General features: G+C 37.0%; 1 protein-coding gene across 2 annotated transcripts in view; it reads right to left on the bottom strand.

The window, feature by feature from the left end:
* Positions 1 to 336: 336 nt before the first annotated feature.
* The window catches only part of ZFR (zinc finger RNA binding protein), an 85589-nt gene continuing 66714 nt past the window's right edge, over positions 337 to 19211 (bottom strand). For both annotated transcript variants that reach the window (XM_032337678.1, XM_032337679.1), the window contains 3 exons: positions 6943 to 7054; positions 6734 to 6831; positions 337 to 1874 (listed from right to left, as the gene is read on the bottom strand). In XM_032337678.1, coding sequence (XP_032193569.1) covers positions 1695 to 1874; positions 6734 to 6831; positions 6943 to 7054 — 390 coding nt within the window. In that variant the 3' untranslated portion in view covers positions 337 to 1694. The remainder of the gene's footprint in view (positions 1875 to 6733; positions 6832 to 6942; positions 7055 to 19211) is intronic.

Genomic DNA, 19211 nt, shown 5'->3' with positions numbered 1-19211 from the left:
CATTTAAGAAACACAAAACTGGGGATAGGGGTGAAAAAGACTGTCTGTGTTACACAGATAGTATATGACAAGCTTGGGAGAAAAGCCTATGTCTCCTTTTCTAGTTCTCCAGTGGCTGTCTCCTATAGTTTCTGGTCTACTAAGGGTCCAGGGAAAGATTCTAACTCCAGAAAGACACTGAGTCAATATACTATTGAATTATAATTTTTTCTGGAAATTATGTGCTCAGACAAGTAGGTATCAGGAGTAACAAGATGTAAGTACCCAAATAAGCCCGAATATGGTCATTTCAAAGCAAAAGTAGTTTCAGTAACTCTAACATAATATACATTTAAGTCATTATGTGAATTTAAGTTTTTATTTGTGTATTTCACTGTAGTGCTGTGACAACAAAATGACATCTGTGTACCAGAGCATACATACATCAACAGTAAGATGTAACTTCTCATTACACCACTGCTAGAATATTTAGCTTTTTGTAGGACACATAAGCATGTAAGATGGCCACACCAAATAATTTTCTGGTTTTTTTTTTTCCTTAGATAACCTTAATTTTTTATCAGTAATACTTTATCAACCTCACTGTTAAGAGAACTGTAAATTACCTGGATGATGGGGCATGAGGGCACAGGGGAGGAATCATTCAACTGTGTTATACTGTAATAGTTTGCTAGAGTAATCTCACACACACCAATAAGGAACTGTCATCATAATTAAGGGCTAGTTACTGTTGTTAGTTGCACAATGATAAAGTTCTTTTGAAAATATTGGTTAGCCCACTTATATATGAAAAATGCCCTTTCCACTTATGCAGAAGAAAAAAATATTCAGAAAGTTATTTTTGGCCTTGCTATGTCAAAAAGTCAACTGTACAAAGATCTACGTTTCAAACCTAAAATTATAATTTTAAAAGTCTATTAAAAACAAAAATGTCATGCATTTTTATTATCAATTATGCAGAGGCTTTAAAACTGTTGCAAGACCATATAGTATATATTAGCTTTTATACTGCTAATGCACAACTAACAGCAAACTTGATTAGATTAACAGAAATCTGTCTTAATTACACCTTTATATATCACACTAGAGACAAATGCCACAAGATCTGCAGAAACAATCAGTTCTGAGTACTTAAATGGCAGAATAACTTTTTGTGTTGTAATCCATCACATACAGAATAACAAAACAAAAGGAAAAAATTCTGCAGTTTCACGTTACAAAAAAACGTACTGCTGTAAAATATTAAGAAGGGGTAAAGGATATCACCTATAACACAAAGTAACAACTAGTGTCAAAGAGCAAACAAAACTCCTAAATAAAAATATCAAAATACACATAGCAACTGAAGCACAAATACTGCATTAAATACAGTAAAGATTTAATAAGACTAGTTAATAAAAGACACAAAAATAGGGGGTGCTAGGGCAACCAGTAAATAAAACCAAAATAATGGGGAAAACATCTGAAGCATTGTTTTTCCCCTAGTTGGGGCACAATTTTTTTTTTGGGTGTCTTTCCATTCATATAATACCTAACACTGTACATTAAGATATTAATGTCACAGAAAAACTTGGTTCTTCCATGAAATTCTTTAAATTCTTGATAAATTTTTCAAAGTAGACATTATTATGAATGAAAAACAACCAACAAATGGGCACCTGTTGTTTTTAACACTGCAGATTTACAGGAACTTTTTAAAAGTTATCATAATCTTTTTTGTCTTTTTTCCCCTCAGCTTCAAATCCATCAACTCCATCGCTATCCCTTCTTCGTTTCCTGTTGTTGTGGATGTTAAAACGTTGGCTCATTTGGGGTAATGGATCCATGCCTAGAACTTTGTGTATCTGGCGGAATGCAAGGAGTCTCAATGCAAACTGCAACAAAAAGAGCCAGAATTCAGAGTTAATTTTAAAAACCAAAATATTAATTATTAAGTAGGCTTATATCTCCATATAATGTAAAAAAGCATATTTAATTAAACACCTTGAATAATATTAAGTTTCACAACCTAAATGCTCTGTATGTTCTAGTGTTTATATTTTCAGGCTTTTCTGTACCCATGCCGTTTCTTCTTCTTTTTTTAAATTTTTATTTTATTTATTTATTTTAAAAAAGATTTTATTTATTTATTTGACAGAGATCACAGGTAGGCAGGGAGGCCTGCAGAGACGAAGGAAGGGAAGCAGGCTCCCCTGCTGAGTTGAGAGCCCAATGCGGAGCTCGATCCCAGGACCCTGGGATCATGACCCAAGCTGAAGGCAGAAGCTTTAACCCACTGAGCCACCCAGGCGCCCCCCGTTTTGGTTTTTAAAACATAAGCTAAGACATAAGCCTGGGCGGCTCAATCAGTTAAGGGTCTCTTGGTTTTGCCTCAGGTCATGATCTCAGAATCAGGAGATCACGTCCCAAGTCAGCTCCACGCTGGACATGGAACCTGCTTAAGATTCTCTCCCCTGCTCCCTCGACCCCTCCCTGCCCGACCTGCATGCATTTGCATTCGCTCAAAAAAAAAAAAAAAAAAAAAAAAAAAAGACATAAGTTAAGAAATAAGTCTTTACAAAAATTCAGTATTATGTCATTTAAAAAAACCTTGAAACTTAAACAATACACAGCAAAAGGAATGTAAATCTCATTGATGAAATCCCTCTTCAGTTTCTACCCATGTATTTTCCCATTTTTTCTGTGGATGCCCATGTGTATAGGCTGCACATGTACACACATGCACACACACTTTCCCAGGTTTACAAAAAATGGTCACATTTCTTCAACTTGTTACTTCATGAACTAAAATAAAAATCTTCACTAAAATGGTTATGTACATGCAGAAATATGTTAGGCATCAATGTCACAAGATTTCATAATACATTCATCAATTTCTGGGAATATATACCTCTTAAATTGATTCAAGGAGATGAAGTCATTTGATTATATAGCAAATTTCACTATATGGTTATAACCTTCAATGTAAATGTTTAGATTATTTTTTGAGATATAATTAACATATCCTAAGAGTCTCCCTTTTAAAGGGTACAATTCAGTGTTTTTAGTATACTTACTCAACCATAACCACTCTCTAATTATAGAACATTTTCATACCTGCACCCTCACACCCCCATGACCCAATGTTATTCATTCCTGAACCCATCCAACCTTAGGTCGTGGTAACTACTAATTTACTTTTCCATTTCTACAAGATTTGCATGCTGTGGATATTTCATATAACATCTGACTTGGCTTCTTCCACTTAACAAAGTGGCTGCTATTTAGACTATTTTTTTAAGAAAGGATTTTATTTATTTGAGAGAGAAACAGTGTGAAAGCGCGTGCGCGCGCACACGCGCGCACACACACACACACACACACACACACAAATAAATAAATAAAATCAGGCTATCAGGAGCCTGATATAGGGCTCAGTCCTAGGACCCCAGGATCATGACCAGGGCGGAAGGTAAGGGCTTAAACAACTGAATCAGGCCCCCCCCAATGCACTTGTTTTTCAGAGAGTGAGTGTGTACATGGGCAGAGAGGGATTGGGGGCGGGGTGAGGGAGAGACCACATGTTAAGCAGACTCCATGCCCATCGCTGAGCCCAATGTGAGGACTGATCCCATGACCAGGAAGTCAGGACCTGAGAGGAAATCAAGAGTTGGACACTTAACTGACTGAGGCACCTGGGTGCCCTGAGACTATTTTTAATACCTATTTTCTTCAGCTGAGATTTAGTTGTTTGTTATAATTATCTGTATGAGAATTTATTATTCTAGAACTTTACCCAATTATACAATTCCAATTCCTCAGAACTTTGCTTCATATGTTGGCTTTTGAAATCCTGAAAGTCTCCAAATCATCTGTGTTAAGGACTTGATACAGCATTCTATTTAGTCCGTAATTCTGGATTTTTGCCAGTAGTGGGTGCTTCTCTTCTCATTTAAGCTATAAGGCTGATAACCTTCTGAAGTGAGAACTAGGAATATTTATAGCTAATAGAATACTAATTCTTTATTGAGAGATTTAGAAAAGATAAAAAGAATAATGCTTTCTTCTGTATTCATGGAAAATACCCAAATATATCTGATATATGATAATGAATACTAATACATTTCTACCACAGGGATATTGCTGCTAATCATCAGCCTATTTGAATACTAGAAGTTTCTAAGTGAAAGAATACTCCAGTAAGTAAAATTAAGCATTTGAGGCTAGAGTGAGCATCCTATAACCTCTTGTTCTGTATGTATTTCTAACTTTAACAAGGAAAGATTCTGCCACACAACTGGCAATTATTAAGCAGCAAACAAAATTTGAGGACTGATACTGGAATAATTCTCAAAGATATCTTGGAATTTTAAAATAACATCAAAGAAGATTTGAGGTTGACTTTACAATTACTTTTTGAGGGGGGAGGGTTAATACCTATGGGAAAGGATCTGAATAAATGACCAAGGCTTTATCTTGAAGAAGCAACTTGTAAAGATTACTGAAGAGTAAGACTATAGAGGGGCACCTGGGTGGCTCAGTGGGTTAAAGCCTCTGCCTTCAGCTCAGGTCATGATCCCGGAGTCCTGGGATCCAGTCCCGCATCGGGCGCCCTGCTCAGCAGGGAGCCTGCTTCCTCCTCTCTCTGCCTACTTACGATCTCTGTCAATACACAGCAAAAGGAATGTCACTCTCTTTGTCTGCCTCTCTGCCTACTTGTGATCTCTGTCAAGTAAAACAAACAAACAAACAAACAAAAACCTTAAAAAAAAAAGAAAAGAAAAGAGTAAGACTACAGAAATACACAAAAATAAAGATAAGCATTATTGGGGAGTGGGGGATAGACGTACACAGAGACAAAGGAAGAAGAAAATTATTAACATGGGTGCTATAGGTCACCAAGAAATAAACTCAAATCAACATGGGTGCTATTCGTAATTCATAGAGCTTATTCGGATTTTACCAGTTATATATGCACTCCTGTGTGTCTTTAGCTTTAATGCAATTTTGTCATATGTGTAGCTTTGCATAGCTACATCACAATCAAGATATTAACTGTACCATCACCAGAGACTACCTTTACAGCCACCATTAACAATCCCTACACCCACACTCACCCCTAACTCTTAGGAGCCACTACTGTTCTCCACCTCTGTTATTTCATGAATATTACATAAATGGAACAGTGCAGTTAACTCCTTTACTTTTAACAAGGACATCTGTCACTCCTACCTAAAGCCAGACCACTTTCTTCAAAGTGACGTTTAAAAAAAAATGCCTTTTGGGGCACCTGGGTGGCTCAGTGGGTTAAAGCCTCTGCCTTCGGCTCAGGTCATGATCCCAGGGTCCTGGGATTGAGCCCCACATCGGGCTCTCTGCTCCGCAGGGAGCCTGCTTCCTCCCCTTTCTCTCTCTGCCTACTTGTGATCTCTGTCAAATAAATAAATAAAATATTAAAAAAAAAATGCTTTTCGAATGTGAATTCTTTTAGTTTTTGAATGCCCTGCTCCTAACCCTAAATTTTCTTTCCCTTAGAATTTACAAATAATTCCTCCTTTAAGCACCAAGGAAGAAAAAAAGCCACTTAGAGTAACTATCTCCATCCCCAAAAATTAAACCCAAAGAAATACAAACAAAACTTGTCTAATAAATTAATCCCTTAATATGACTTAACAATTTACTTTAATCTTGACATCTTCCAAATTATCATTGCCAGAAGAGATAACAAATCAAGAATTTAAGTCCAGTACCTAAATGTCTTAAGAGTCAATTATTACTAGTTCTCTGCTAGTTGCCTTTTCTCCCCTTAGTAGTTTTGGAATAAAAAAAACGAAAGTTATAGTAGTTTTAGATTGACTTCTTTCATTCATTCGTTAAGGTTCACATATCTTTTCCATAAATCTTTTTCCAATAAAATTATCAATTGATAATGATAATAGCCAACATTTGTTAAGATCCTTCCATACACCAGATACTGTTAATACAGTTAAACCCATTAACTCATTTAATCCTCCCAATAATCCTGCTTCAGACAGGATACTACTTTTATCCGTTTTACAGGTGAGACAGAACAGGTGGTATTCAAGCTCTGGGAATCTTGACACTAGAGCCCACACTCTTTTCCCCTCAAAAGATTTTATTTATCTGAGAGGGAGAACACACGTACAAGCTCTCACAGGGGCGTGTGGAGGGGGGCAGAGGGAGAGAAACTCAAGCAGACTCCCTGCTGTGTGTAGAGCCTGACAAAGGGCTGGATCACACAACCCACGAGATCATGACCCGAGCTAAAATGACCAGTCTGACACTCAACTGACTAAGCCACCCAGGTGCCCTGAACACACACTTTTAATTAACTACATTGGACAGCCTTTCCAGTAGCAAGAAAGACATATAAATTATAACAATAATTACCACAAACCACACAGCGTATCGCTTCTTACAACCAGAGTACATACACAGTTCCCAGACTGATCACAACATATAACCAAACTCCCACATTTAATAAGACACTGGAAATGCAGCTGTATTTTTATATTAATACGCTTCCTTCAGACATACATACTATAGTTAAATACAATTTAAGGTTATGTTAGTGAAATCTAATTAAATTATACACCCTCCAAGGGCTTACTTATGAAAGAAGAAGAGAAATGAATATTATACAGTGACTTCTTTTGAAGGACAATTATAAAAACCAAAACTTTAAGGGCAGTGGCCCAACAACAAAGCTTTGGGATGAAGAACACACTTGTACCTGTGCGCTGGATGTGATGTCTTCGCGCTGTTGGTCAGTCATTGTTGCCAAGGTATCAAACGGATCCTTCTCACAAGGATCCAGAAGTCCAGGACTACCTACAAGCAATCAATATATGGAGAAAAAGGCATTAGCATTATCCATTTGTAAAAGAAAGAGTTCTTATTCAGTTGTCAACACCCAAACATTAAGAACAAAGCAAAACTTACCTTTAAGAATAATGCCTGAAGAAATGCACTCAAAAACTCTTCTTAGTGCATCTCCTGGGCTCTGAGGACTAGAAGCACTACTGATTGCTTTTTCTACTAGTAACTCCATAGCCTAAAAATAAAAACATAAAAAAAAAAATGTGTTTAACAGCTTACAGACCAAAGGAATCACTAATTTTTTTTTTTGTTTTTTAAAGATTTTTATTTATCTGAGAGAGAACAAGAGCAGGAACACAAGCAGGGGGAGTGCGAGAGGGAGAAGCAGGCTTCCCACACAGGGAGTGCAATGTGGGGCTCGATCCCAGGACCCTAGGATCATGATCTGAGCTGAAGGCAGATGCATAATGACACCCACCCAGGCACCCCCCAAAGGAATCACTCATTTTCACACACCAGAATGACAAAATTACTTATGAAGTGGTCATTAAAAATTTTAAAAGATTGAAAATGTGACATAGAACAGATCACGAAACCAGAATATGAATCACATATAAAAATCATCAAAATGAAATAGAACAAGCAATGAATACAAAACTCTTGAGGCAACATGTAACTTACATTTTAAAAAGATACTGTAATTTATGCTTAATGAAGAAAAATGTGAAATAGATTAATAGGGTTTTTCTCGTTTCTAGTTTTAATTACTGCTGGTCTATCCTATGAAATGACAGTCCTTAACATTCTTTTTAACCCCAAATATTTTATTTATTTGAGAGAGAGCACACATGAGTGGGGAGAGGGACGGAGGGAGAGAAGCAGACTCCCTGCTGAGCACGGAGCCTGACTCCAGCCTTGATCTCAGGAACCAGGGATTACAACTGGAGCCAAAAGCAGACACCCAACTGACTGAGCCACCCAGGCATCTCAGTCCTTAAATTCTTTACATATTTAGGGCTCACATGTTTGTTCTTTAAACCTACAGTTAGGGGTGCATGGGTGGCTCAGTTAAGTTAAGCATCTTCTTAGGGCATGATTAAGTTAAGGATCGCTTCAGGGCATGATCTCAGGGTCCTGGGATTGAGCCGTGCACCGGGCTCTCTGCTCAGCAGGGAGTCTGTTTCTCTCTCTCTGCTCTTCTCCCCACTCATGTGTTCTCTCTCTTTCTCTCAAGTGAATAGATAAAATCTTCAAAAAACCAAAACAAAATAAAACCACAAAAAAACCCCTACAGTTAGAACAGGTTAATATCCCAAGTAATGAAGACGTGTTCTTTCTTTATAAACAATGTATGTTATCTAAATTTTCACTTAAATTCACAAATGAACTTCTATTATCTTTAAAGAAAATATAACTTATGCTTTTGCTATAAATTACACGAGACTCAAAATTTAAACCAGAGAAAAATGGAAGTATAGACTTAGAAAGGAGACATGAAGTGTTCTGAATGTTCTTATTAGAAAAATTTGCTTTCATTTAGATTTTAAAACTTGAGATATAATTCACATAAAAACCATTCTTTTAAAGTGTGTAATTAGTGGTTTTTAGTGTACTTACAAAGCTGTTCAACCATACTCACTATTTAATTTCTGAATATTTTCCACCACCCCCAAAGAAACGCCATACTCCTAGCAATCATTCCCATCCTTCTTTTCCTCCAACCCCTGGCAAACCACTTTCTATGTCTACAGATTTGCCCATTCTGGACATTTTTACAAATGGAACTATATAAAATGTGGCTTTTTGGATTTGGCTTCCTTCACTCAGCATAACATTTAAGGTCCACTCATATTATAGCCTTTACTGAAATTTTAAATATGACCACCAATATAACATTCAAAGAAACTGAATAGACTGGAACTAGAATGAAATCCTTAAAAAGATAATGAAGCTGAAAATACCTTAGTGAGAACCTATTTTATTTTTATTATTATTATTATTTTTAAAGATTTTCCTTATTTGACAAGAGAGCGAGAGAGCAGAAGCAGGCAGAGCAGCAGAGGGAGAGGGAGAAGCAGGCTCCCCACTGAGCAGGGAGCCCATGCGGGCCTTGATCCCTGGACCCTGAGATCATGACCTGAGCCGAAGGCAGTCGCTTAACCAACTGAGCCACCCAGGTGCCCCATGAGAACCTATTTTTAGCTGTGTACCTAAGAGGCTTATGGATATAACCTGAGGTAAAAACCATATCCACCTATTCACCCAAGGTCATCTCGCAGATCTTTTAAATAGGAAAAACTCTAAATTAAAGTTTGAACATGTGGAGACTGCAATTCCAAACAAATTAGGAATAAATTATAAGAGATGGAAATTTGAACAGACAATATACATTAACAGCTACAAAAAATGATAGCCGAGCAGCACAAGATTAAAAACAAAAAAGAAAAAAATGTAAATCACAATGAAAAAGTTTAGTTCAGTTTATTCATTAGAAAAATACAGGGAGATGTTCAAGACTTTTTTAAAAAAACAATTTATTTATTTTTATTAACATATAATGTATTATTTGTTTCAGGAGTACAGGTCAAAAAGGTTTTTTTTTTTTTTTTTTTTTTTTAAAGGTTTTATTTATTTATTTGACACAGAGAGATTACAAGTAGGCAGAGAGGCAGGCAGAGAGAGAGAGGAGGAAGCAGGCTCCCTGCTGAGCAGAGAGCCCGATGCGGGACTCGATCCCAGGACCCTGAGATCATGACCTGAGCCGAAGGCAGCGGCTTAACCCACTGAGCCACCCAGGCGCCCCAAAAAGGTTTTTCATTAAAAATTTTTAGTATCTTAAGAAATCAGCTTCAGTTACTTGATAATTCTATGAATGTATTATGAAATGTATTATGAATCTCTCTCACTTTTTAAACAAACCAAGTATTACTTTAAGATGTCTTATAAACTGTGAAATCCTTAAGGAGAGACCAATATCATTTATTTTGAGCTCCTGTGCCTACCATAAGTGGCTAACATACAGAAAATACTGAATAATAAAATGCTTAGAAAACAGAATACTTTTGAAAATAATCCTGCTTGTAAGAGAAATTAAAGGTAATAATTGTCAAAATTATTGATGCTATGCTTAAAGTACAAAACTGAGTCACAAAATATGCAACTTTTGTAAATATAGTTGATCCCGAATAACATGTGTTTGACTTGTATGGGTCTACTTACATGTGGATTTTTGTTTTCAATAAATGTATCAGAAAATTTTTTGTACATCTGTGACAATTTGAAAAGACAGATGAACCACAGAGCCTTGAAATACCAAAAGAATTTAAGAAAAAGGTATTACTATAAGAATATAAGATATAGGGGCACCCGGGAGACTTAGCTGGTTAAGCATCTGACTTGATTTTGGTTCAGGTTATGATCTCAGGGTTGTGAAATCAAGCCCAATATTGGGCTCTGTACTAGGTGTGGAGCCTGCTTAAGATCCTCTCTCTCCCTCTGCCCAACCCTCTCCGTCTCTCAGGAAAAAAAAAAAAAAAAAGGTTACAAGATTTAATACATACAACACAAAATATGTGTTGACTGTGTTATTGGTAAAGCTTCTAGTAAAGAGCAGGCTGTGACTAGTTAGAGTCAAAAGTTAGACATGAATTTTGACCTGTGTGGGGATTGGTGTTCCTAACCCCTGCATTGTTCAAGGGTCAACTGTATCTCAAACTTTTTATTAAGTACTTTCAGAGAGAAAGTACTTACGTTAAGAGAAAAGTAAGTATTAAATAATCAACTATAATCTTGGTATGCCAAGATACAGGATGTGTTCCAAGTAATTCAAAACTTTAACAAAATCTCCTTAATAATTGATCTTAAGAAATGAGAATTTATTTTTACTTTTTTTTTTTAAGATTTTTTTTTTTATTTGACAGAGAGAGCAAGAGAGCTCAAGTAGTGGGCACAGCAGCAGGAGAGGGAGAAGCAGGCTCCCTCCTGATCCACACACGTGCTCCAAAATATGAGAGTTTATGATTTATACTTGCATATAAAGGTAGAAACTAAAACCCAAGAAAGAAATAACTTATGAAAAACCAAAAGTCAATACATCAACACACACAGTAAAACTAAGTCCACTATGTGCCTTCTGAGATCACTTGCTATGAAGTGAACAATTTAAAAATACTGATTTTCTAGAACACAGTTGTTTGCCAAGCAGATATCTGTAAGTTAGGAAAGCAAAAGCAGAATACACATGGTTTATAAGCTCTGAACTGTATGCAAAGTAAAAGGACATCAAAGATACATACTATTGAATCAAAGAAATAGTATTTAAACTGTACCATAAAGGGTCTTGGTAGTTTAAGTTATTTAGAGAGAAAAGCTCTCCATATTAAATTATTTGAAATCTATGATTGTAATATTTGCTTTCAAAACCACTCAAAATCCCTCTCTGGCATTCAAGATGTTGAAGTGAGAATATGGTGGGTCCTCTGGTGTGAAGTTCCAGCTTTCCCTGGGTCTTCCGGTAGGAGCCATGATCAACTGTGCTGATAACACGGGAACCAAAAATCTGTGTATCCCTATGAAGGGGACCAAGGGATGACTGAACAGACTTTCTGCTGCTAGCATGGGTGAAATGGTGACAGCCACAATGCAAAGACAAACCAAAGCTCAGAAAGAAGGTACACAGAAAAGTGGTAATTCATAATGGCCTTTTTTTTTTTAAGGATTTTATTTATTTGTGAGAGAGAGAGGAGCTAGAGTGAGCACAGGCAGGCAGAGGCAGAGGCAGAGGCAGAAGCAGGCTCCCTGCCAAGCAAGGAGCCCAATGTGGAACTCAATCCCAGGATCATGACGTGAGCTGAAGGCAGCTGCTCAACCAACTGAGCCACCCAGGTGTCCCGAAAAGTGGTAATTCAATAATGAAAGTCATACAGGAGAAAAGATGGTATGTATCTCTATTTTGAAGATAATGCAGGTTAACAGTAAACAATAAAGGCAAAATTAAAGTTTCTGCTATCACAGAACCAGCTGCAAAAGCATATTTAGACTTGCAGCCCAGGATTTCATTCAATGCCAGCAGGACTGCATGATTTTTCGGTGTATTTGTAAAAAAATAAAAATAAAAATAAAAATTATTTGTGCCTTCCCTACCTTACCACTCAGTGAAGCCGGTTTTTCCATAATAATGCTTACTATGTGGCAAGCAAAATGCTAAGCACTTTATATGTATGATTTCATTTAATTCTCATTACTAGATGCTATTATACCCCAATTTTAAAAATGGGGGTGGTGGGGGAAACAACTTAAACAGGCTGTCCAACGTTATATAGCTAAAACATAAAAATTAGGCTGGGATTCAAACCCAGGTCTGATTTAAAATATATTTTTGTTTTTTAAAAACCCACAGTTATATTTCAATAAATATCCCATATCAATGGATTCAAACTGATATCTAGTTTCCTTGCATATTAGTTCCTTTTTTAAAAAAGATTTTAAAGGGATTTTTTTTTTTTAAAGATTTTTATTTATTTGACACATCACAAGTAGGCAGAGAGGCAGGCAGAGAGAGAGAGGAGGAGGCAGGCTCCCCGCTGAGCAGAGAGCCTGATGTGAGGCTCGATCCCAGGCCCCTGGGATCATGACCTGAGCAAAGGCTCTAACCACTGAGGCACCCAGGTGCCCCTAAAAAGATTTTATTTTCAAGTAATCTCTATACCCAACGTGGGGCTCCAACTCACTACCTGAGATCAAGAGTCACATGCTCCATTGACTGAGCCAGCCAGGTGCTCCACTGCCTAAAAATACACCTTATAAAATTGTGAAAACACAAATACTTTCATTTGGTAGCAGTATAAACAGGTAAAACCTTTTTTAGCGTATAACTGACAGAATCAAAATTTACAATAGGGAGTATTATACTTAACAAAAGCACAAAAAGGGGCACCTGGATGGCTTAGTCCGTTAAGCATTTACCTTTGGCTAGGGGTCATGATCCCAGGGTCCTGGGACTGAGCCCTGCGTCAGGCTCCTGGCTCAGCGGGTAATCTGCTGCTTCTCTTTCTCTCCCCACTACTGCCTGCTAACATGTTCTCTTTCTCTCCAATCAATTAAATCTTTTTTTAAAAAAATGAAACCACAAAAGATATCTAACACAAGAAAATCTGGTTAAATAATAAAAAGAATAGTAATTATCTCCTTCATTATAGCTAATACTTACTGAGAGCTTGTTATATACTAAGCATTAACCAATTTAAATCATCACAATCACCTTTTGGGGATAGATTTGACTATTATTCCTATTTTACAGGTGAAGATGCTCATATTAATAAATAGAATTTTATGAATACCATTACAATAAGCAACTGTATACACATTTCTACATTCCAGCTGATGTAGGCTAATACTAATACATGCATGACAGACTTCCATTCCTACGTCCATGTGTAGGATGTTCTATTTTTGTATTGTATTTATGTATAGCACCGTATTTCATACTCAACAATCTTGGTAAAAATCGTCATGTCTTGTAGGAAAGAGACTTTTAGAGCTTTCGGGGATTCAGTAGTGCACATACCTTTAAGTAGATGGTTTCTGTTAGACATACATTATTTTTAAGATAAAGTGAATGAGATGATACACTTCCAAGTGTAATTTGTGAACTCTTTTGCAAGCTAAGACAACAGTTCTTTGCTATGAAGGTCAGTTTCCTATCATTTAAAAGCTCTTCACTGGTTCTAAAAGTGACAGACAGGGGGTGCCTGGCTACCCCAGTCAGTAGAGCAGGCAGGCGACTCTTGAGTCTTGAGACTCCAGAACTCGAACAAGGAGTCCTGAGTCCCAGCCCCCTGTTGGGTAAAGAGATTACCACGGGGGGAGGGGGCAGGGTGGATGCGGGGAGGGGGCAGGGTGGATGCGGTGGAGTGAAAGCCAGGAACTCTCTTACTATACACGCTATCACCAGTAAAATCTAAATTACTCATGTTCTTAACACACACACACACACACACACACACACACACACACACAACCCCTCAAAATACATACAAAGAAATATTGAATCAGGTATTCCAACAGCTATCTGAGCACAAAGTAGAATTATAGTAGCTCTCTCAGCCTCTTCTTTGAAAACTGTCCTTTTACATTTGACAGACTGCTTTTTTTTTTAAAAAAACCAAGGTAAAATTCACATAATATAAAATTAAGTACTTTAAAGTGAGTAATTCAGTGGTATTCAGTATATTCACCATGTTGTACAATGACCACCTCTTACCTATTTCAAAACAATGCCATAATCCCAGAGTAAAACCCCATAGCCCACCCATTAAGAAGTTTCTTCCATTCCCTCTTTCCCTCAAGTCTCTGGCAACCCACCAATTTGCATTCTGTCTGTATGAATTTTGTGGGTATTTCACATAAATGCAAAAATATAATGTGACCTTTTGTGTCTGGCTTTCTTCACTTAATGTAATGTTTTGGAGGCTTATCTATTGTTACAAATCATCCTTTTTTGTAAAACATTCTTTAACCTAATCTACACTGTTCAGAAATACATATAATAAATAATAACATATTATAAACATTAAAAAATTAAGTATATGCCTTTTATAAATTATAGCACATATACTATTCCAAAGGAGGTTTAAATACTATGTCATAATTCTGATGTCAGACTAATTTGACAAGAATTCTACCTGTATTTTCTTTACTTCATTACCATGGGCTCAAGACAAAAGAGGAGCTAATTTGAGGGCAGAGTACCATTTTCAGTATTCACTGCAGTAGTGAAGGAAAGCCTAAAAGTAGGCACTGTTACTTTTTTTCTTTTAATTTATTTTCAGCATAACAGAATTCATTGTTTTTTGCACCACACCCAGTGCTCCATGCAATACATGCCCTCCTTAATACCCACCACCTGGCACCCCAACCAACCCTCCCCCGACCCTTCAAAACCCTTAGATTAGATTGTTTTTCAGAGTCCATAGTCTCTCATGCTTCACCTCCCTTTCCAATTTCCCTCAACTCCCTTCTCCTCTCCATCTCCCTATGTCCTCCCATGCTATTTGTTATGCTCCACAAATAAGTGAAACCATATGATAATTGACTCTCTCTGCTTGATTTATTTCACTCAGCATAATCTCTTCCAGTCCCGTCCATGTTGATGCAAAAGTTGGGTATTCATCCTTTCTGATGGAGGCATTAATACTCCGTAGTGTATATGGACCACATCTTCCTTATCCATTCATCCGCTGAAGGGCATCTTTCTTGGTTCTTTCCACAGTTTGGCGACCGTGGCCATTGCTGCTATAAACATTGGGGTACAGATGGCCCTTCTTTTCACTACATCTGTATCTTTGGGGTAAATACCCAGCGGCACTGTTACTTCTTTACTCAAAGTAAACTGAATGCTAATTAAAACTAAAAATAATAAAGTTCGTAAGAATCTCACATTTCTTTTATGAAAATCAAGAAAATTACTTTTGGAGTGCTTGGGTGGCTCAGTTGGTTAAGTGTCTGCCTTTGGCTCAGGTCATGATCCGAAGTCCTGAGACGGTGCCCTGCATCAGGCTCTCTACTCAGTGGGGAGTCTGTCTCTCCCTGTCCCCCAACCCAACCCTGCCTGTGTTCTTTTGCTCGCTCTCTTTCTCAAATAAATAAATAAATAAATATAGTCTTTAAAAAACAAGTTATTTCTGCTTAAGGTGATAGTATAAAGCCTAATTTCAGAATCTCTTGCCCAAACACAAAATAAATTATGTTACAACACACCCAAGCAAAAATGTAACAGTTTCAACCAAAAACAGAGGAAAAGGTCAGTGAAAGAATCTTTCCAAGGAATTGAGTGCCCTGAGTAACTCCACGGAGCTCATAACTCCGTTATCTAGAGGGAAGATGAGGGTAGGTTTGGCAGCTGAATGAAAAAAATAAAAAAGATTCACCAATAACTGCCCAACTAAGAGAAATAGATAAATAAGTCATACTGAACGCAGTTGCAGAAAAATAAATTTTCTTAAATGTAAAAACCCCTTCTACTCCCCCCTTCCTTTATCAGAAAGAGGAAAATAGAATTCACCATCCTGAAGACTCTTGCAGAAGGGAGTAAGAGAAGAATAAAAGAATCCTAATTATCCACATCTAATCACGTCTAAACAGATATTTGGCTAATACATAAGAAAGGTATAAGAAAGGTATTTAAGATTAAGATCTGCCAAAGAAGGAAGTGGTAGGGAAAAGGTATTATTAAGGGTAGCTGTAACTCTCAACAGAAGTGTCCCAAAGTGGCTTCACATACTCAAACACTCTGTTGGCTCAGGGAAATGGAAGTTCTTCCTAAAAAGGATGGTGAATAGGGAAAACAGAAAAAAAAGAGAGAGAGTGAGCACAGATTCTGCATAGGCGAAGGCTATAGGTACCCACCCTGGGTATGAAAACCAAAGCATGAAGGTATGCCAATGGAATCTACCTCACATAGAGTAGCAGAGCACATTCAATCAAGCCGCAGTAGAGAGCCCCACCTATGTCTGCAATAAGGCTGCATGCCAGCAAATCCATACGTTTAACTCTCAAAGCAGAGCTCACAGGGGAAGAAAAAGGAGAGCCATTTAAAAACGCACGGAAAGGTTCAAAGACAATTCTTGTTTGGAGCACAAAAAGATGATTTTGTAATGGAACTGAAAACTAATGAGACGAAAAAAACAAACCCAAACCAAACCAGGCACGATATCTCTATATTTGGGTGGAATACACCACAAAAAATAGAGATGAAAAGCCTATTCTCTATGGACTTTGAATGATAATGATGTGTCATCTATGCTCACTGCTTATAACAAATGCACCTCTCTAGGGAGAAATGCTGATGGGGAGGGTGTGCATGTGTGAGAGTATTAGACGCAAAAACTCTAAAAAAATATCGTCTGTTAAAAAAATAAAATAAAAAACCTGTTCTGGAAGGATCTTAGTTTAAGCTAATAAAATCAATCTGCTAGTATTCTGAGTTATAAGAGAACTTGATGAGCAAAAAACCAGTAAAATTAAAAACTAAAAGTTGAGATGAAAAGGAAGATTACAGAACTAATAAAGCATACTGAAATATAAAATAACATTATTAGAGAATAAATGAATTATAAATAGCAAAGAAGACTACGACATAGCTGAAAACCAGCTTACTGCCAAAGAGATAATCACAGGAGACACAAGAGGAAAGAAGACAAGATTTAAAACAATTACAGGGATGTCACGGTGACACAGTCAGTTAAGTGGCCAACTCTTGCTTTTGACTCAGGTCGCGCTCTCAGGGTGGTTAGATAAAGTCCCATGTTGGGCTCACACTCAGGGAACACTGCTTAAGACTCTCCTTCCCTCTCCCCAACCTTGCGCAGGTGTCCGCTCTCAAATAAATTAATAACTTAAAAAAAAATAAAACAATTACAAAGATAAAAGATATGCAGAACAAAAGCAGTCCAACATAAGGATAATGGGGCCCCTACAATAGAGAATGCTATTAATCAGACATAATGGAGGATGGTTTTCTCCCCTAACGGAAAGAAAAAGGAAATCTGCGGGACAAAATGACAAAGATTTCAATAAAATGCTGATATTGAAAAACAGATTCCAAGACATAATTTGGCTAAAGTTAATGACATGCAAAGATAAAGAAAGAATTCTTTCAACAGCCTGTAAAAAAAAGTCAGGGCCAAAAAAACTAGGCTGAACTTAGACTTACCAAACCCAGTACTGGAAGGTAGTGAAGTGAAACTAAAGATGGGGAGTGGGAAAAACTGTGACCCAACAATATATTTCTCATTGAAGTAATGGCGATTGGCAGAGCTTCTCAAACATGACAGAATTTTAAAAAACTTAAATAATTTTGATAAAAACTATTTTGATGATAAAATGTAATCAGGAAATGAAAAGGAAAAGCCCCAGTACAAGACCTGGTGGTTTGCACTGAACCATTTAAACACAGAACATTAAACAATCAGAGAATATCAATACAGAAGGTAAATGCAGTTATTTTTACATTTTTAAAGTTTAAAAAGCCCAAGTGGGTAAATGTCTATTTTCCAAGTGGAATTAACAAATTTTAAGGTAAGTTAATCAAGAAGCATTAAATACATTAAAAAATATTAATGGAACAAATGAAAGATTACAAAACAAGAAACCCAAAGAAGGATGGGGGGGGGATATAAGTGAAAAATGTCTCAGCTTTTATGGGTGAAAGTTGACAGAGACTATATATAACTGTTAACAGATGAATGAGAACTTCATATAAAACTAGAAGAGCAACAACTAATTGTCACAAAGAAAAAACATTCACATAACAAAAAGAATAAGAAAAGGAAAGAATAAAAATTAAGGTAAAGCACAGAAGAAAACAAACATAAATATACTCATGCCAGACAAATACTCATGACAAGAAAGCTAGAGTTTCAATATTAATCAATGGACAAGGCTTATTAACTCATGACAGAAAGAGTTAAACAAGGGACCCTTTATAATGGCAAAGGTTCAAATTCACAATGATGACATAACTGTATTGTTTATGTCCAGAATTATCCCTGCAACAAAACAATAAAGCATAAACTAAGGAAATAGAACCGAAATGGAAACATTAACAGAAACAGATTTTAATTCACTTTCATCAATCCATGAATGGATGAAGTAGACAAAAAATAAGTAAGGAAAAACTACAGAAGATATGAACAAAATGATTAAGCTGAACTAAGAGGTGCATGCTGTGTGTTACACCTTACTGAGAACACCTCTTTAAGGTGCCCATAGGGGGAAAAAATGCCCACAGATCATAAAAACTGTACATACTAGAGTATAAAGCGAAACTTTAAATTCCAAAAATCGTAAACAGAATGTATTTATCAGATTACAATGCTACAAAAACTAGAAATTATTTACAGAAACAAAAGTAGCCTTCCTTCAATCACACAGACTTACGATCTTCCCTCAAGGAGGCATCTGGGTGGCTCCGTCAGTTAAGTGTCTGACTCAGGATTTTAGCTCAGGTCATGATCTCAGTTCATGGGATATAGCCCTGCATTGGGCTCTGTGCTCAGCAGGGAGTCTACTTCGGATTCTCTCTCAACACCCCTCACCCCTGTGCGTGTGCACTCTCTCTCCAAAATAAATAAATAGGGGTGCCTGGGTGGCTCAGTGGGTTAAGCCTCTGCCTCTAGGCTCAAGTCATGATCTTGGGGTCCCTGGGACCTAGCCCTGCATCGGGCTCTCTGTGTGTGCTGCTCTGCCTCCTTGTGATCTCTCTCTCTCAAATAAATAAATAAAATCTTTAAAAACAAACAAACAAAACCAAAATAAATAAATAAATAAATCCTACAAAAAAAAAAAAAAATTGAGAGTGTTACTTGTCTTGATGAGCCCTGGAGGATGTATGG

The sequence above is a fragment of the Mustela erminea genome, chromosome 3 (assembly GCF_009829155.1).
Source record: "Mustela erminea isolate mMusErm1 chromosome 3, mMusErm1.Pri, whole genome shotgun sequence".
Taxonomy (NCBI): Eukaryota; Metazoa; Chordata; class Mammalia; order Carnivora; family Mustelidae; genus Mustela; species Mustela erminea.
The sequence above is the reverse complement of the archived record's forward strand: the minus strand, read 5'-3'. Positions and strand labels throughout refer to the sequence as shown.